Source organism: Saimiri boliviensis, chromosome 1 (assembly GCF_048565385.1).
Source record: "Saimiri boliviensis isolate mSaiBol1 chromosome 1, mSaiBol1.pri, whole genome shotgun sequence".
Lineage (NCBI taxonomy): Eukaryota > Metazoa > Chordata > Mammalia > Primates > Cebidae > Saimiri > Saimiri boliviensis.
The window spans coordinates 233,960,713-233,981,988 of NC_133449.1; the positions used below are offsets into that span (position 1 = coordinate 233,960,713).

The 21,276-nt window shown below is 36.4% G+C and overlaps 1 protein-coding gene across 1 annotated transcript in view; it reads left to right on the plus strand.

Annotated features, from left to right (window-relative positions):
• Nucleotides 1–21,276, plus strand: part of ANKRD31 (ankyrin repeat domain 31) — a 188,008-nt gene that overhangs the window by 14,525 nt on the left and 152,207 nt on the right. The window contains exons 3-5 of the mRNA XM_074384703.1: nucleotides 8,557–8,666; nucleotides 15,711–15,748; nucleotides 20,069–20,145. Coding sequence (XP_074240804.1) covers nucleotides 8,557–8,666; nucleotides 15,711–15,748; nucleotides 20,069–20,145 — 225 coding nt within the window. The remainder of the gene's footprint in view (nucleotides 1–8,556; nucleotides 8,667–15,710; nucleotides 15,749–20,068; nucleotides 20,146–21,276) is intronic.

Genomic DNA, 21,276 nt, shown 5'->3' on the forward strand with positions numbered 1-21,276 from the left:
ATGTGTTTTCTGCAGCTGTTGGATGAAATGTTCTATAAATATCTAGGTTCATTTAGTCTGCAGTGCAGCTTAAGTCTGATTTTTCTTTGTTGAATTTCTGTCTGGAAGATACATCCAGTGCTGAAAATGTGATAATGTAACCTCCAGCTCTTGTTGTTTTGGGGTATTTCTGTCTTTAGCTCTAATAATACTTGCTATATGTATATATATATATATATATATATATATATATATATATACACTTTATATATACATATACACTTGATATATATATACTTGATATATATATATCTGGGTGCTTCAGTGTTGGGTGCATATATATTTACAATTGTTATATCCTTTTGCCACATTGACTCCTTTATCATTATATAATGACTTTCTTTGTCTGTTCTTATAGTTTTTATCTTGAAATATATTTTGTCTAATATAGCTATTCTTGCTCTTTTTTGGTTTCCCTTGTCATAGAATATCTTTTCCCATTCCTTTATTTTCAGTCTATGTGTGTCTTTATAGGCGAAGTGTGCATTTTGTAGGTAGCAGATATCTGGGCCTTATATTTTTATGCATTCAGCTATTGTATGGCTTTTGATTGGAGAGTTTAGTCTGTTTACATTGAATGTTGTTATTGGTAAGTAAGGACTTACTCCTGTCATTTTATTTGTTTTCTGTTACTTTGTGATCTCTTCTCTCCTTCCTTCCTTGTCTTCCTTTTAATGAAGGTGATTTTCTCTGGTGATATTATTTAATTTCTTGCTTTTTATTTTTTGTGTATCTGTTATATGTTTTTTGATTTGAGGTTACCATGAGGCTTGTGTATACTGTCCTATAACCCATTATTTTAAGCTGATAACAACTTAACACTGTTTGCATAAACAAACAAGCAAAAAGAAAGCTAATAGAAACTCTGCACTTTTGGACAGAGCAAGGTGATGGCATAAAAGCCTCCACCAATTTTTCCCCCAGCAAGAACACCAATTTAACAACTATCTGTAAAGAAAAAACACCTTCGTAAGAACCGAAATTCCGGTGAGCCCTCATAGTACCTGGTTTTAGTATCGTATTGCTGAAAAAGGCAGTAAAGAGAGAAAAAACAGTTTTGAGTTGCCGATGCCACCCCTCCACAACCCCCTAGCAGCTGCAACGTGGTGTAGAGAGCGTCTCTGGTCACTGTGGGAGGGGAGCACAGCAACTGTGAGGCACTGAGCTCAGTGCTGTCCTGTTAGAACAGAGAGGAAAATCGGACCGAACTCAGATGACACCTGCCCATGGAGGGAGCATTTAAACCAGCTCTAGCTAGAGGGGAATCACCAGTCCTGTCAGTTGTAACTTAAGTTCCTACAAACCTTGCCACGGAGGGCTAAAGTGCTTCAAGTCTCTACACTTTAAAGGCAATCTAGGCCATAAAGACTGTAACTCTTAGATGAGTCCTAGTCTTGAACTGGGCCCAGAGACAGTGGACTGGTGGGGCATGTGTTATACTGAGACACCAGCTGGGGTGACTAAAAGAATGCTGGCATTACCCCTCCCTAATCCCAGGCCACACAGCTCACAGCTTCAAAAAAGACCCCTTCCTTCCACTTGAGGAGAAGAAAGGGAAAAATGGGGAGGACTTTGTCTTGCATCATGGATACCAGCTCAACCACAGCAGGATGGGACTCTGGTTAGAGTTATGAGGTCCCTCACTTTCAGGCCCTAACTCCGAGATGACATTTCTAGACACACCCTGGGCGAGAATGGAACCTGCTGCCTTGAAGAGAAAGACCTTGTAGCAGGATTCATCACCTGCTAACTGAAGAGCCCTTGAACCCCGAGTAACCAGCAGTGACACCCAGGTACTGTGTCGAGGGCCTTCGTTGAGATGCTGAGACTTGCTGGCTTTAGACACCAACAGGGCACAGCGGTTAGAGCAACCAAGCTGACTCCTGGGGTTCCTGATTCCAGGATTGGACTCTTGGATAGCATTCCTCAACCTGCCCTGAGTCAGAGGGAGGCCCACTGCCTTGAAGAGCAAGTCCTAGACCAGGCAGCATTCACCACAATCTGACTTAAGAGCCCTGAGGCCTTAAGAGAATACTGGCAGTAGTTCCTGTGGCCTATCATGACCGTGGCTATGAAGTAAGGCTCCTCTGCCTTTGGAAAGGGAAGAGAAAAGTGGGAAGGACCATGTCTTGTGGTTTGAGTGCCAGCTCAGTCACAGTGCAATAGAATACCAGGTAGATTTCTGAGGTTTTTAACTGTAGTTCCTGATTAGACCCACCAGGGGCCAGGGGGAAATTTGCCACCCTGAAGGGGAGGACACAGGCCTGGCTGGCTTTGCCACAGGCTTATTATAGAGCCCCAGGGCCTTGAACAAACATAGGCAGTAGCCAAGGAGTGGTTAGAGCAGGCCTTGGGCAAGACCCAGTGCTGTGCTGGCTTCTGGTCTGATTCCACACAGTCATAGTGATGGTGGTCACAGGGTGCTGTATCACTCCGCCCCCAGCTTTAGCTGGCAGAGAAAGATGCTCTATTTGTTTGAAAGAAAGTAAGGGAAGAGAACAAGAATCTCTGCTTGGTAATCCAGAGAATTCTCTTGGATATTGCCCAAGACCATCAAGGCAGTACCTCTATGAGGCTGCAAGAAATACAGTGTTAGTGGGCTTAGGGTACCCCCTAAAGCAGATATACCCTATATCACAAGACTGAAATCCTTTTGAATATCTGGAAAGCCTTCCCAAGTCCAGATAAGTGAAGACTACAATAAATAACTCTTTAATGCCCAGACACCGAAGAACATCTGCTAGCATCAACACCATCCAGGAAAACATAACTTCACCAAACAAAATAAGGCAGCAGAGAAAAATCCTGGAGAAACAGAGACATGTGGCCTTTCAGACAGATAATTCAAAATAGCTGTCCTGAGGGAACTCAGAGAAATTTGAGGTGGCACAGAGAAGGAATTCAGAATCCTATCAGATAAATTTGACAAAGAGATTGAAATAATTTAAAAGAATCAAGCAGAAATTCTGGAGTTGAATAATGCAATTGACATACTGAAGAATGCATCACAGTCACTTAATAGCAGAAATGATCAAAGAGAAGAAACAATTAGTGAGCTTAAAGACAGACTATTTGAAAATATAGTCAGAGGAGACAAAAGAAAAAAAGAAAAGCCAATGAAGTATGCCTATAGGATCTAGAAAATAACTTCAAAAGGGCAAATCTAAGAGTTATTGGCCTTAAAGAGTAGGCAGAAAAAGAGATGGGACTAGAAAGTTTATTCAAATGGATGATAAAAGGAGAAATAAGGGCTTTCCCAGCCAAGCAAAAGCTGAGGGATTTCATCAACACCAGACCTGTCCTACAAGAAATGCTAAAGGGAGTACTTCAGTCAGAAAGAAAAGAACATCAGTGAGCAATAAGTAATCACCTGAAGGTACAAAGATCACTGGTAATTATAAGTACACAGAAAAACACAGAATATTATAACACTGTAACTGTAGTGTGTAAACTACTCTTACATTTAGAAGAAGGACTAAAAGATGAACCAATCAAAAATAATAGTTACACCTATTCAAGACATACACAGGATAATAAGATACAAATAATAACAAAAAGTTGAAAAACAGGGTGATGAAGTTAAAGTGTAAAGGTCTTTTAAACTTTTCTCTTTTTAATTTTTGAGGATTCATAGTAGATGCATATATTTTTTGGGTACAAGAGATTTTTTGGTACAAGTAAGCAGTGTGAAATAAGCACATCATGGAGAATGAGGTATCCATCCTCTCAAACATTTTTCTTTTGTCTTATGAAGAATCCAATTACTTTCTTTTAGTTACTTTGAAATATACAATTATTATTGACTATAGTCACCCTGTTGTGTTATCAGACAGGTCTTATTTATTCTTTCTAGCTTTTTTTTTTTACTAATTAACTATTCTCAGCTCGCTCCAGTTCCCCACTGCCCTTCCCAGCCTCTGGTAACCATCCTTCTGCCTATCTCCATGAGGTCAATTGTTTTGATTTTTAGATATCACAAATAAGTGAGAACATGAGATGTTTGTCTTTCTGTGCCTGGCTTATTTCACTTAATATAATGATTTTCACTTTATCCATGTTGTTGCAAATGATTAAATCTCATTCATTTTTAGGGCTGAATAGTACTCTATTGTGCATCTGTAATGATCTCAAACTCTTTGTTAAGTTTATCTGATAGGATTCTGAATTCCATCTCTGTGTTATCTTGAATTTGGATATTTATTATAGTCTTTACAATATGGGCTTGTTTGTACCTGTCCTTCTTGGGAAGGCTTTCCAGGTGTTCTAAAGGACTTGGGTGTTGTGCTCTATCTAGGCTGTGTTTGCCTTAGGGGGTACCCCAAGCCTAGTAACACTGTGTTTCTTGCGGACTTACAGAGGCACCAGCTTGGTGAACTTGGATAAGATCTGGAAGAATTTTCTAGATTACCAGGCAGAGACTCTTGTTTTCTTTCCTTACTTCCTCCCAAACAAACAGAGTCTTTCTCTCTCTCTGCTGAACTGTGTGGAGCTGGGAATGGGGTAATAAAAGTACCCCTGTGGCTACCACCACTGGGACAGACATAAAGTACTCCTGTGGCTACCATCACTGGGACAGACCTGGAGTACCGCTGTAGCTACCACCACTGGGTCAGACCTGAAGCCAGCAGGGTACTGAGTCTTGCCCAAAGCCTGCTGTAACTATTACCTGGCTACCACCTATGTTCACTACAGCTTTACAATCAGCAGGTAGCAAAACCAGTCAGGCTTGTGTCCTTCCCTTCAGTGCAGTGAGCTCCCCAAATCTTCGGGCAGGTCTAGAGATGCTGTCTGGGAACCAGAGACTGGAATCAAAAGCCTTAGAAATTTACCTGGTGTTCTATTCTACTGTGGCTAAGCTGGTACTCAAATCATGAGATACAGTCCATCCCACTCTTCCTTCCCCTTTCCATAGGTAGGAGGGCCTCACCCCATGGCCACCACCACCATAGGCCCAAGGGGAATACTGCCAGACCACCGTCACTGTTCACTTAAGGCCTCAGGGCTCTTCAGTCAGCTTGTAATGAATGCTTACAGGTCTGGAACTCACCCTTCAGGGCAGTGGGCTCCCATCTGGCTCAGGGCAGTTCCAGAAATACTATCCAAGAGCCAGGCCTTCTTGAATCAGTGATCCCAAAAGCCTGCCTTGTTCTCTACCCATTGTGGCTGAATTCATACCTAAGGTATAAGACAGAGTTCCCTTTACTTTTCCCTCCACCTTTCTCAAGCAGAAGTCTCTCACCAGAGCCACCACAGCTATCAATGTGCTGAGTTTCACCTGAAACCACACGTCAGAGTATTAGGTCTTCTTTTAAGATACCTCTTATCTGCTCGTGGAACACACCAATTGCATCTTCATCCACCATTTGTGTTTGTATCATTGGTTGCCTGTCAAGTTGGAATGAGATCTGTCTCATTGACAAACCCTGTCATTCACAATATGCTTTAATTAGTTTATTAAGTTGTGTATAACTCTTAATCCTAAACTGTACCACATGACCTTCAAATTAATATGGTCATTGTTCTTAGTCTTGACTCCTTGATCAACAAAAAGCCCTTGGGGTTGGAGGAGTCTACCTCAGTATTTTACATTGCTACATATTATTCCATTATATGAATGTACCTTATTTAATGAATTAATGATATTTAATGTTTTTCAATACTATTATAAAATGTGAATATCTTAATACTTATACATTTGCCTGCTTTTCTGATTATTTCCTTGGAATAACTATCTAAAAGTAGATTTGCTATTTAGAGGTGTACACGTGTCTGCTCTTAACGTATATTTCCCCTTAAAAAGATATCTCCTTCTTCCTACAACCAATGCAGGACATAATTCAGTCTTTGCCAAATAAAAAGTATCTGATTTAGTTTGCATTTTCAAGGATTACCAAATATTAGGCCTATTTTAATATCAAAAATTCATAATTTTTTTTTGTGTATGGATTGCCTGCATCTGTCTCCAATTTATTCTTTTATTATTGATTTGCAACAGCATTTTATATATTAAAGATAGCAAATCTTTGTCATATATGCGTTGTGAATAGTTTTACCCAGTTTTCTGGTTATCTTTTAATATTTATGATATATTTTACAGTGAAGAAAGTTTAAGTTTTGTGTAGTAAGAGCTGTCAGTCTTCTCTTTTAAGGTTTCTTGTTTCTCTATCAGATTTAGAAGTACTTCACTCACCTAAAAACCATAGAGATATATTTTTAATCTTTATTTTCATTGATTATATTTGTAGCTTTTATATTTTTAATGTTTGGAATATTTTGGCATATGGGAAAGGTGGGACTCAAACTTTGTTTTTTGAAATGGTTAATTTTCCCAATATTATTTACTGAATAATCCATCTTGTCATGGTTTAAAATACCATTGTCATATATTAAATTTCCATATACATGTATGTATGTATATTCATTTTCTATTCATTGTTTTGTTTCATTGACTATTTGTCTATTTCTGTGACTATTTCATCACTATATTATTTTATCATCCTTAGCTTTATTGTGTTTCTATATATAGTAGGGAAGATATCTTGTTATACAGAGTAATTGGCCATGGCATTCGTCCTAAGTTTCTTTGATACAAACAGCAAGCTGAATGCAGTATGATACTTTATCACAGTGGTCTTCCAGTTTACCTTCTTCCAACTTTTGTTAGGGGGATTTTCTCTGAACTGGGTGGTTTTCTGGAATTCTAATGGAAGAAATGTATTTATGTGTATATACATGTATATATAAAATTATTTCTGAGAGAGCTCTTCCTTTTCCTGTGTTGTATGATAAGCTGTGTCTTAGCTTGGGCTGCTATAACAAAATACTATAGACTGTGTGGTTTGAACTGCAGACATTTATTTTTCACAGTTCTGGAGGATGGGAAATCCAAAGTCAAGGTGCTGACAGATTTGGTTCTTGGTGAGAATCCTTTTCCTGGATTGTGCAGATGGCTGCTACATTGCTATGTGCTCACATGACCTCCCTTTTGTGCTCAGGGGGAGAGGGCTCTGGCCTTCCTCTCTCTTTCTATAAGGATATTAATCCCAGGAGGGATTATGAGGGCTTCTCCCTCAATACCTCATCTAAACCTAACTACCTGCCAAAGATCTTACCTCCTAATATCATTACATTGGGGGTTAGGGCATCAGCATATGCATTTGGCTGGGGTGGACATACACAGACATTCAGTCTATAACAAGCTGTTTACTACTATTTGGGTTTCCTTGAATCCATTCCCATCTTTTGATCTATAGGGGGTATATATCTATATTCCTTTTCTTTCCATTGTTGCTTCAGATTTTCAAAAACCAAAAAATCTTATAATTTCTTTGGATATTTTTCTATGAACTTAGAAGGTTAAAGTTAAAATATGGGCTCAATTTGCCATTTTGATGACAAAAACTCTGACTTTTTTGAGTTCTGTACTAGCATGAGTTTCAAAAAATGACCTAAAATGAATTTTAAAAGGAACATAAATTTATTCAAGTGGTGTTTAAGTCTGTATACTTTCTATGCATATTGTTTGCTTTTATTCATCCTGAGACAAAGAAATATCAAGTATTATTTCATTTAGTATAGTGTATGTGTTTTCTCTTAATGATTTAAAAATATTAACACATGAAAGTGGCAGTTAAGAAATTATGATATACTACCAACATATGAGAAAAAGCTCAACATCACTGATTATCAGAAAATGCAAATTAAAACCACAGTGAGATACCATCTCATGCCAGTCAGAATGGTGATTATTAAAAAGTCAGGAAACAATAGATACTGGTGAGGCTGTGGAGAAATAGGAATGCTTTTACACTGTTGGTGGGAATGTAAATTAGTTTAACCATTGTGGAAGACAGTACAGCAATTTCTGAAGGATCCAGAACCAGAAATACCATTTGACCCAGCAATCCCATTACTAGGTGTATACCCAAAGGAATATAAATTATTCTACTATAAAGACACATGCACACATATGTTTATTGCAGCATGGTTTACAATGGCAAACACATGGAACCAACCCAAATGCCCATCAATGATAGACTGGCTAAAGAAAATATGGTACATGTATACCATGAAATACTATGCAGCCATAAAAAGGAATGAGATCATGTACTTTGCAGGGATATGGATGAAGCTGGAAGCCATTATCCTCAGAAAATTAACATAGGAACAGAAAACCAAACACCGAATGTTCTCACTCATAAGTGGGAGTTGAACATTAAGAACACATAGACACAGGGGAACAACACACACCATGGCTGTTGGGGCATGGAGCGGGTGAGGGGAGGGAACTTAGAGGATGTGTGAATAGATGCAGCAAACCACCATGGCATGTGTATACCTGTGTAACAAACCTGCACATTCTGCACATGTATCCCATATTTTTTAGAAGAAATAAAGAAATTATGATATGCTAGATGTTTCTTAATGACATTTTGCATGCCTATAAAATTCTTGGATTATTGTCAAAGCAGAGAAATAAAACTATTGCAAATGATTTATGATTATATTTCATTGTAGGCATGCCTTCTCCTGAGATTCAACTTGGGTTTAAGATCAGAGAAGATCTGCAAGAGCAAATGAATAAAAATAAGGTGATGCCTGTTCTTAGCAAGGATACAATATTACAGGTGTGTAGTGTGTTGATTGAATACTTTCTCATTAAAAATTGAAAATGCTGTCTCTCATAGTGGCAAATTACTACTGATAACTCTTTTTTTGTCTATTATTTTGTTTCCTTTCTCTTCTCTTATCAAATTTTACCTCTTAACCAGTCATTCTATTTCTTTGCTGCAACTTTGATGAAAATCATTGTTTTAGGAGGGAGAATTTAAAATACAGTTAACCCTTGATCCCTAACAATTTGGGAGTTAGGGATGCTGACTTCCTTTGCAGTCAAAAATCCAAATATAACTTTGATTCCCCCAAAACTTAATTACTTATAGCCTACTGTTGACTGGAAGCCTTACTGATAATATAAACAGTCAATATATATTTTGTCTTTTACACGTATTATATACTATATTATTACAGTACAGTAAGGTAGAGAAAAGAAAATGTTAAGCAAATCATAAAGAAGAGAAAACATTTACTATTCATTAAGTGCAAGTGGTTCATCATAAAGATCTTCATCCTATCATCTTCACATTGAGTAGACGGGGGAAGCGAAAGAGGAAAGAGGTGGGGTTGGTCTTGCTTTCCGAGGGGTTGCAGGGGTTTAAAAAAATTCATGTATAAGTGAACCCACACAGTTCAAGCCTGTGTTGTTCAAGGGTGAACTGTGTTTTCTTTTGTCCACTCTTACATCTCTTATGTTTTTCGCCCTTTGGTAGAGATGCAGATGTGAGTGGAACAGAGGTTAAAACAGGATTTAATCATTATGATTTTTATCTCCATTTTATATTAGGGATTCTTCTTAAACTTGTGAAGAAGATACTAGTCTATATGGTGTAATTTGAGATATAGGCCACTGAAAAGACACTTTTGTTATCTTATGTGTGTGAGTGTATGTATGTGTATGTGCACGCATGCGTGTGCATGTGCACACACACACACTAAGAATTTTTATTTTTTGGTTTATTAAAATATGATTTTGACATTTATATCATTTCAAACTGCATGTAGATTTCTGAGAATCAATTTATGTGTGTGTGTGTGTGTGTGTGTGTGTGTGTGTGTACAGATTATCACCTGGGTACTAAGCATAGTACATGAACAGTTTTTTTCTGAACCTTTCCCTTCTCCCACCATTCACCCTCAAGTAAGCCCCAGTATCTGTTGTTCCCCTCTTTCTGTCCATGTGTTCTCATGATGTAGCTCCTACTTATGAGTGAGAACATATGTTATTTGATTTTGTGTTTCTGCATTAGTTTGCTAAGGATAATGGCCTCCAGTTCCATCCATGTTGCTGTATACAATATGATCTCATTCTTTTTTTTATGGCTGCATAGTATTTCATGGTGTATATCTACCACATTTTCTTTACCCAGTCTACCATTTATGGGCAATTAGGTTTATTCTACGTCTTTGCTATTGTGAACAGTGCTGTAATAACATACATGTGCATGTATCTTTATGGTAGAACGATTTATATTCCTTTGGGTCAGTGCCTACTAGTGGGATTGTAGGATTGAATGGTAGTTCTTTTTTTAGTTCTTTGAGGAGTCACCACACCACTTTCCACAATGGTTGGACTAATTTATACTCCCACCAGCAGTGTATAAATGCTCCCTTTTCTTCTCAACCTCCCAGCATCTGTTATTTGTTTACTTTTTTTTTTTTTTGAGATAGAGTCTCTGTTATCCAGGCTGGAGGGCAGTGGCACAGTCTCGGCTCACTGCAACCTCCACCTCCTGGGTTAAAGCAATTCTCATGTCTCAGCCTCCTGAGTAGCTGGGACTACAGCCACCTGCCACCACATCTGGCTAATTTTTGTATTTTTAGTAGAGACAGGGTTTTGCCATGTTGGTCAGACTGGTCTCAAACTCCTGACCTCAAGTGATCTGCCCATTTTGGACTCCTAAAGTGCTGGGATTACAAGCATGAGCCACTGTGCCTGGCCTGTTATTCTTTAACTTAATTTTAAGAATGGTGATTTTGACTGTATGAGCTAGTATCTCATTATGGTTTTGATTTGTATTTCCTGAATGATTAGTGATATTGAGCATTTTTTTGTATGCTTGTTGGCCACATATGACTTCTTTTGAAAAGTGTCTGTTCATGTCTTTTGCCTACTTTTTAATGGAGTTGTTTTTTGCTTGTACATTTATGTAAATTCCTTGTAGGTTCTGGATATTAGACCTTTGTCAGATGTATAGTTTGCAAACATTTTCTCCCATTTTGTAGGTTGCCTGTTTATTCTGTTGATAGTTTCTTTTGCTGTGCAGAAGCTGTTTGGTTTAATTAGGTTCCATTTATCAGTTTTTGCTTTTCTTGTGATTGCTTTTGGAATTTTCATTATCAAACGTTTGCCAGTTCCTATGTCCAGAATGGTATTTCCTAGGTTGTCTTACAGGGTTTGTATAGTTTTAGGTTTTATATTAGATCTTTAATCCATCTTGAGTTGATTTTTATATATAGTATAAGAAAGGGGTCCAGTTTAAACCTTCTGAATATAGCTAGCCAGTTATCCCATCATCGTTTATTGAGTAAGGAGTTCTTTCCCCATTGCTTGTTTTTGTCACCTTTGCCCAAGATCAGATGATTATAGGTGTGTAGCTGTATTTCTGGGCTCTCTCTTCTGTTCCATTGGTTTATGTGTCTATTTTTGTACCAGTACCATGCTAATTTGGTTTTGTAGCCTTGTACAGTTTAAAGATGGGCAGTGTGATTCCTCCAGCTTTGTTCTTTTTGCTTAGGATTGCCTTAGCTAGTTGGGCTCTTTTTTGGCTCCATATGAATTTTAGAATAGTTTTTCTAGTTCTGTGAAGAATGTCATTGGTAGTTTGATAGGAATAGCATTGAATCTGTACATTGCTTTGGGTGATATGGCCATATTAATGATATTGAGTCTTCCTATTCAAGAGAATGGAATGTTCTTTTATTTGTGTCACCTATGATTTGTTTGAGCAGTGTTTTGTAATTCTCATTGTAGAGATCTTTCACCTCCCCAGTTAGCTGGAACCCTAGTTATTATTATTATTATTATTATTATTTTGGCAATTGTGAATGGGATTGTGTTTCTTTTGGATGCTGTTGGTGTATAGAAATGCTACTGATTTTTGTACATTGATTTTGTATTCTGAAACTTTGCTGAAGTTGCTTCTCAGCTCAAGGAGCTTTTGGGGAGAGACTGAGGTTTTCTAGATATAGAATCGTGTCATCTGCAAACAGGTATGGTTTGACTTCCTCTCTTTTTATTTAGATGCCTTTTATTTCTTTCTCTTACCCGACTGCTCTGGCCAGGCCTTCCAATACTATGTTGAATAGGAATGGTGAGAGAGGGCATCCTTGTCTTGTTCTGATTTTTTCAAGGGTAATGTTTTCAACCTTTGCCCGTTCAGTATGAAGTTTGATGGTGGCTGTGGCTTTGTCATAGGTGGTAAATATGTTCCTTCAATGCTTAGGTTATTGAGGGTTTTTAACATAAAGGGATTTGAATTTTATTGAAAGCCTTTTCTGCATCTATTTGGATAATCATGTGGTTTTTGTTCTTAGTTCTGTTTACATGATGAATCACATTTATTGATTTGAGTATGTTGAAGCATTCCAGAGATAAAGCCTACTTGATCATGGTGAATTAGCTTTTTGATGTACTAATTCACATTTGGTTTATTAGTATTTTGTTGAGGATTTTGATGAGCATCTATGTTCACTGAAGATATTGGCCTGAAGTTTTCTTTTTCTGTTATTGTGGCTCTGCCAGGTTTAGTATCAGGATGATGCTGGCCTTATAGAATGAGTTGGAGATAATTCTCTCCTTCTCAATTTTTTGGAATAACTTCATTAGGAATGGCACTAGCTCTTCCTTGCACATTTTTTATAATTCAGCTGTGAATCTGTCTGGTCCTGAGCTTTTTTTAATTGGTAGGCTGTTTATTACTGATTTAATTTCAAAGCTCATTATTGGTCTGTTTAAGTATTCAGTTTCTTCCTGATTCAGTTTTGGGAGGATGCATTTGTCCAGGAATTTACCCATTTCTTCTAGAATTTTAGATTTATGTGCATAGAGATGTTGCTAGTCATATCTGATTGCTATTTGCATTTCTGTGGGGTCAGTGGTAACTTCTCCTTTGTCATGTCTTATTGTGTTTATTTGAGTTTTCTCTCTTTTCTTCTTTATTAGTCTAGCTAGAATTCCATCTGTCTTATTAATTTTTTCCAAAGAACCAGCTCCTGGATTTATTGATCTTTTGTATGGTTTTTCGTGTCTCTGTGTCCTTCAGTTCAGCTTTGATTTTGGATATTTATTGTCTTCTGCTAGCTTTGAGGTTGCTTTGCTCTTGCTTCTCCAGTTCTTCTAGTTGTGATGTTTGTTATTTTGAGAAATAAGATCCTTTTGAGACAAGCAAATGCTCAGGGAATTCATTACCAGCAGACCTTCCTTACAGGAGCTTCTAAAAGAAGCATTAAATATGGAAAGGAAATACTGTTACTAACGACTACAAAAACATACTTAAGTATGCCAACCAGTGACAGTATAAAGCAACCACACAAACAAATCTGCATAATAACCGGCTAAAAACATGATGACAGGATCAGATCCACACATATTAATACTAACCTTGAATGTAAAGAGCTAAATGTCCCAATTAAAAGGCACAGAATGGCAAGCTGAATACAGAGGCCAGACCCAGTGGTATGCTGTCTTCAAGAGACCCATCTCACATGCAATGATACCCATAGACTCAAAATAAAAGGATGGAGAAAAATCTACCAAGCAAAAAAATTAACACCAGATATTTTTCTTAAAATTGAGAGATCTATATTTGGCTTCTAATAACTCACTTGAAAATTAATTTTGTAACTTTTGAGTTCATAAAAAATAACATTTATTTCCTCTGGCTCCAATAATTGTGAAATAAGAGGTAATAATTAAAAATAGAAAACAGAAAAAAGCAGGCATTGCAATTCTAATTTCAGAAAAGACTGCCTTTAAACCAACAAAGATCAAAAATGACAAAGAGGGACATTTCCTTCCCTAGTCCACAGCAAGGGAAAGAAGGGCATTGCATACTGGTAAAAAAGAGTTAAATTCAACAAGAAGACCTAACTGTCCTAAATCTTCATGCACCTAACTTGGATGCATCCATATTCATAAAGGAAGTTCTTAGAGACCTAATAAAAGACTTAGACTCCCACACAATAGTACGGGGAAACTTCAATACCACACTGACAATATTAGATCATCGAAGCAGAAAATTAACAAAGAGTTTCAGGATCTGAACTCTACACTTGACCAAATGGACCTAATAGACATCTACAGAACTCTCCACCCAACAACAACAGAATATACATTCTTTTCATTGCCCCATGGCACATTTTCTAAAATTGACCCTGCAATTGGATATGAAACAATTTTCAGTAAAGTCAAAAAATTGGAATCATACCAACCTCACTCTTAGGCCACAGCACAATAAAAATAGAGGTCAAGGCCAAGAAAATTGCCCAAAACCGTATAGTTACATGGAAATTAAACAACTTTCTCCTGAATGTCTTTTGGGTAAATATGAAATTAAGGCAGAAATCAAGATATACTTTGAAATGAATGAGAACAAAAACACAACATACCAGAATCTCTGGGACACAGTTAAGGCAGTGTTAAGAGAGAGATTTATATCACTAAACATCCACATCAAAAAGTTAGAGAAATCTCAAATATATCTATATATTTAATGTAAATGGAATGGGAGAAAATATTTGCAAATCATGTCTGGTTTACAGAATATATAAAGAATTCTTACAACTCCACAGCGGAAAAAAAACAACTGAATTAAAAAATGAGTAGAGGTCTCTAATAGACATTTCACCAAAAGAGATATAAAAATGGACAATGAGCAGATGCTCAATATCACTAATCATTAGGGAAATGCAAATCCAAATCACAGTGAAATACCACTTTACATTCATTATGATGACTATTTAAAAAAAAAAAAAAAGGCCGGGCGCGGTGGCTCAAGCCTGTAATCCCAGCACTTTGGGAGGCCAAGGCGGGTGGATCACGAGGTCAAGAGATCGAGACCATCCTGGTCAACATGGTGAAACCCCGTCTCTACTAAAAAAATACAAAAAATTAGCTGGGCATTGTGGCGCGTGCCTGTAATCCCAGTTACTCAGGAGGCTGAGGCAGGAGAATTGCCTGAACCCAGGAGGCGGAGGTTGTGGTGAGCCGAGATCGCGCCATTGCACTCCAGCCTGGGTAACAAGAGCGAAACTCCATCTCAAAAAAAAAACCCAGAAAATAACAAATGTTGGCAAGAATGTGGAGAAGTTGAAATGATGTAACTGCTGTGGAAAATGGTATGGCTATTCCTTTAAAAAGTTAAACATAGAATCACCTTAATGATTTAGCAATTTCACTTCTGACTGTATATGCCAAAGAAGTAAAAGCAGGGACTTGAATAGATGTATTTGTCCACACATGTTTATGGCAGTGTTATTCCCCATAGTCAAATAAGGTGGAAGCACTGCAAGTGTCCATCAATAGATGAATAAATCAAATGTGGTACATACATACAGTAGAATATTATTCAGCCTTAAAATGGAAGGAAATGCAGATACATGCCATAACGTAGATGAACCTTGAATACATTATACTAAGTGAAATAAGCTAGCCTCAGAATGATTAAAATTGTATGATTCCTCTTATATGATGTTTCCAGAGTAGTAAATCAATAAAGACAGAAAGCAGAATGGTGGCTGCCATGGTTGGTGGGGAGGGGATTGGGGAGTTAGTGTTTAATGAGTGTGGAGTTTCAGTTTGGGAAAATGAAAAAGTTCTGGAGGTGAATGGTGATCATGGTTGTACAATAGTGTGAATATACTTAATGCCAGAGAACTGTGCACTTACAAATGTACAGATAGTAAACAGATAGTAAATTTTATTTGTATTTTACCACAATAAAAAAGAAGCTAAGAAAGAATAACACAAAAATTACTTTAAATGTTAATATTTTTAGCTTGTTGCATTGGATTAACATTTATCAGTTGGAAAAACATGTTTTTCTTCCTAGCAGTCTCAAGATGAAACAGTACGAAATCAAGCTCTGTTACAGTAAGTGTACTAATTTTTGGCTTCATTATATTGTAGGTATTTTTGTCATTTTGTACATCTAAGATGAGTATTCATTTTTAAGGGTTTTATAATTGTATATTTTTTAATAATTGTCCATTATGTAGCAAAAATATGTTCTTTTACACACATTCTAGGTAAGTTTTATTTCATAAGAAGCATTGAATCAGATTAACCTGAATCCTATTATTTTAAGAATGAATTTAAAGCATAGCTTGAAGGTGCAAATTTATAAAGGGGCTGCCAATAAATAAAAGCATAGCATGAAGGAAGAATTTGTAAAACTTAGTGAAATTAGACTTCATACAATTGTTATACCTTAAGAAATTCAGCCGAGTGTGTTTGCTCATGCCTGTAATCCCAGCATTCTGGGAGGCTAAGGCAGGTGGATCACCTGAGGTCGGGAATTTGAGACCAGCCTGGTCAACATGGTGAAACCCCATCTCTACTAAAAGATACAAAATTAGCCAGGTGTGTTGGTGGGCACCTGTAATCCCAACTATTTGGGAGGCTGAGGCATAAGAATTGCTTGAGCCTGGAACACAGAGGTTACAGTGAACTGAGATTGTGCCACTGCACTCCAACCTGGGCAACAGAGTGAGACTCTCTCAAAAATAATAAAAAATAAAAAGAAAGAAAAAAACTATTCTTTCAGTTCTTTTAAAACAATAGTTCTCAGAGTATGGTCTGTGAACCCTTTGGAGTCCATGAGATTCTTTTAGAGGATCTGTTAAGTCAAAACTATTTTTCATAATAATACTAAGACATTAGTTGTTTATTTCATGGTATTTACATTTGCACGATTGTTCTAAAGTAATGGTGGGTAAAATGCTGGAGTCTTACTAGGAATCAAGGCAGTGGCACCAAACAATGTAGTAGTCATTGTGTTTTTTCACTGATGTGTACTCTCAATTACAAAAATAAAAAGAAGCCAGTTTCACTTAACACAATTGGTGTTTGAGGAGGCAGGAAGATTATTAGTTTTAGTAAGTCTCCACCTTTGAGTATATATTCTTTTAATATTCCATGTGATGAAATGGAAAGTATGCTTAAAGCATTTCTGTGCATACTGATATGTGATATTTATCTTTTTTTTTTGAACCAGAGTCTCACTCTGTCACCCATGCTGGAGTGCAATGGTGTGATCTTAGGTCACTGCAACCTCCATCTCCCAGGTTCAAGTGATTCTAGTGCCCCAGCCTCCCAAGTAGCTGGGGCTTTAGGTGTGTGCCACATTGTCTGGCTAATTTGCTAATTTTTGTATTTTTAGTGGAGACAGGGTTTTGCCATGTTGGCCATGCTGGTCTTGAACTCCTGGCTTCAAGTGATCTAACCGCCTCAGTCTCCCAAAGTGCTAGGATTACAAGTGTGAGCCGCTGTGTGCAGCTGTGATATTTATTTTGAGTAAAGCACTTGTGCACTTGTTTGGGTTGTAAGCATTGGACGAAAACCGGTCTCATCTTTTTTTTTTTTTAACTTGATAGGTGATTTTTTGATATTTTATAATGAAATTTGTCAGCATTAGGAAAATGTGCATAACTCAGTAGATAAGCATTTTCTAAAAGATCAATGCATGATGTTACAAAATCATGTATAGGTGAAAGACCTGTTCAAAGTGTAAGATAGACCATGGGTTTTAATGTAACAGAATACAAAAGCTTCATTAATTTTGTTTCAGTTTCTACATTTTAAGTAAGCAACTTTTAGGAAAGTGCTTTTAAGAAACTTGATGATTATGTAATTTTGGTATAATATTGAAAAGGAATATTTTAGAGGTAGAAGGGGGAAAGTGTCTTCTCCACCCACTGAAAGTTTGCTGAAAATAAAGACAGATTTATAGAATAAAAAGATATATAAAGTTTATTTAATGTACATGGGGCAAAATCATAAGAGTGTGATTACCCAATAACCCAGTAAGGTCCAGATGTTTATATACCATTCTTGATAGGGGAAGAGGAGATGGAGGTTATAGCAGCAAATGATTTTTGGGGGAAATGAATATGCCCAAAAAGCAATAGCCTGGGACAAGTTCCTCTAAGTTTTAGGGGATTTGGTGGGAAGATGAGAGACAGAACTCTCTGAATAAAAGTTGTCTTATGCAGATAAAGTCTTGGGTAATCTTTTGGAGCTGCTGTCAAAAGAATAGATAGAATTTGTCTGGATATGGTGTCCTGGCCTGGCCTTAGAGACTTTTAGTCTTTTCTCTGATGGTTAATCTTTCCTGTTGTTTAATGAGGTTCCTAGGGAGGGGATTTTAAGACCATTTTATTTTATGTTTTTGAGGAAGTTTTCTCAGTCTGATAAGGAAATTCTGGAGAGAGTCCCTTCAGGTGCTTCAAGAAAGAAAATATCAGATAATTGGGGTAAGGGGTGAGAGGGAAGGTCAAATGGAGATCTTGGTTCTGAAGCTTATTTCTCAGGCCTTTCAGTTTTCTTAAATTCAGAGTACTCAGCATGCCATAGTGCCATATTTTGTGGTATTTTCTGTACCCAATCAATGTTCATAATTATCCAAAAAGGCTACTAAAATACTCCTCCCTTTTCCAACTCCATATCTATGTGAGGTTAGATTTTTGATATATATTTCAAATAAAATTATATATGGCAACAGATTGAATGCAGTAGCAGATATAGGATGATGGTCATCTTTTATTAAGCCACACATTAAAGAGATTTTTTAAAAAGTGAAACATTGCAACTTTTCTCACTAATTTTTTTCATTTTGGAAAAGATAATAGTTTTTCATGAAAATATCTTAATATGTTCCTGGATTATTCCTGTCATTTACAAATTAATAAATATTTAATTTTGTTCTTCATTTTTGTTTCTAACATGTAAATATAAATAAGTATAAGCCACCAATAATTTTTGAGAGTATAAAGGAATCTGAAAATCAAAAAATTTGAAAACTGCCGTTGTTGTAAAATAACCCTTTGCCCTATCTACCAACATTATAAGTTCATTTAGAGAAATGGAAAAAAGACTAAGGAAGACTAACATTGCATCCACATTCTCACTGCTAGAAAACTATTGTTAACATTTTGGTACATTTTACTTTAGGCTTTATTTATATTTTTATTTTTGTTCAATTGGGATCATCCTGCAGATAGTTTTGTGTCCTGTTTTTAAATGTTAAGTAATAGTTTATCAAAGTTATTTTCTCATGTCTTTAATTTAAAAATGTGAATTTTAATGACCTTATAATACTTTATTGTATTACTGACTTTACCGTAATTCATTTAATTATTCCTCTACTACTGGACATTTAGGTTGTTTGCAGTCTTACCTAACTTAAATAACTATGTGTAATAATGTAGATGAAGCTTTGCTCTATAGTCAGACTTACATCTTAAATACTCTTTTGCAATTAAGGGAAAAATTCTGTGGTTAACTCAAACTATGGTTTTATTTTGTTTTTAATCAGCATGTTTTTAAAGAATCACACTTTAGGGAAAAAAATCAGCATTCTTTTGTATTTGCTTCAGGAATTATTCTACATAAATAGTTTTATTTTTATTTTGAAGACAGCTTATATTGATTACTTCTGTTTTTGTACAGGAGAGAATGCTTAATTTATTACTCTTGCATAGGACTCAAGTAGCTGTGCCTGCTGCATTAAAAACTGCTTTTAAAACAGCTGAAACAGGCTTTTTTTTTTTTTTAAAGGATGGTATCTTGATTACATTTATGCAGTAAATTAGGCTGATAAAAAATATAGTTAGCTGATTGCTTTCTTTATTCAACTTTTAATTATCATGGGGCAGATGAGCAAAATTGCAGATTAGGTATGACCCTTACTTTGCTTTTAACATCTTCCCTTCTGTATTCCCTACCTTTTCTTTGCCTGCTGTAAAATACAGGAACGATAAATAATGCCTGGAGAAATTTATCATTAATGACTGTAGCTTACGTCTCAAACTATAATGACAAACTGTCAGTGTATTTGATGATGTAGATAGACAAACTACATGTTTCAGGACCATTTTCTCCCTGACATTCCTAATCCTATTTGGCAGTCACCTCCAAAGTCACTTTTAGACCTAAATGTAGTTTAGCTTGTATACACTCCTAGGTTCCTCCATTGTTTTTTCAGCTCTCCCCTTCATTTTTCCAGTTACTTGAAATGTCAATGTTAACAAATTGATAATGATTGTAAAAATAATTAGAATGATGTAGCAAAAAAATGATCCTATTTGGAAAGCCCTTTAAATGAAAAAGAAAAATTAAATTGTATTTGAATGAGAAACACTGTTTTTTCTTTCATTTTAAAATTTATTTTTTATTAATTAATTGATTTTTTAGGACTAGAAAAAATTGTTCAATGTTCTTTGGGTCATTTCCCCAGTCTGGACTTTCATCGAACCACCAAAATATTGAAGGTATGTTTTCATGGTTAGAGTCATATGAAGGAAATTAGTCTTTGCCTAAAAATATAAGACTTAGTTAGATATATATTTATTTATAACTAGGCTGGTCAACCACATATATATCTCTATATACATTTTTTTTTTGGTAGAGATGGGTCTTGCTATGTAGCTTTGGCCTCCTGGGCTCAGGCAAATTATCCTGCCTTAGCCTCCCGAGTAGTTGGGACTATAGGCATGCTCTACTGAGCCTGGCTTACTATACATTCATAAATATGAAATCAGTGTTGCTATTGACTTGGATCATGCTTCATAGAGTTACCTATGGGAGTAGCAGCTTAGGTGAAGTTAGTATCTGCTACTCCAAATGTGATTTAGGGACTGAAATTTGAAAACAGTTTTTTTCCTATGTTCATAACATTTTTAATAAGAATTTCATGTCTTTCCTGACTGGTAGTCACACAGGCCAGTTTTGCCTTGGTTTGAGCTGTATTAGAGGATAGCTATCTATTTCTCTGAGGTGTCTATCAGCAATTCCTCCAGAGTGAATGTCAGGTATTTTGTGTCACAGTGTAGCAAATATTTATAGTGTCCAATGAAACCTTATATTATAAGAAAAGGACACAAGGACATAATAACATTTTGGAAAGATAAATTTAAAAAGCTCTGTCTTCTCTTGCTCTGTTGCTACAGCAGCAAAGCAGTACCACTTTTGCTCACCACCAGCTCTTACATGTACTTTTAGTGTCTAGAGTTTGGTCTTTAATGTTGTTTATTCTTTAACAAATATGTATTAAGACTACTATATACCAGGTATATGGGTGCTAAGGGTGGGAGTGCCAAATAAACCAGGGATTCTTAAAGGGTTGCTGATCCATTTTAGAGCATGACAATATCAAGATGAGTCTGAATATACAATTATTGCTGAAAAGCAAGGATGCCTTCAAGGATGTCTGGGGCCATTGCTGGAAGAATAAATGGTTAGCTCAATGGTGCTGTGGCCAAACTGTGATAAACTGGCCAAACTGGTAAATTAAGTAGGGATAAAAACCCAGTAATTTAGAGTTCATGGAAATAAGTTTGTGAAAAGACTATGAGTTTATAATGATACTCAAAAAATGTTAAGCATGTACAAAAGATTGTCTC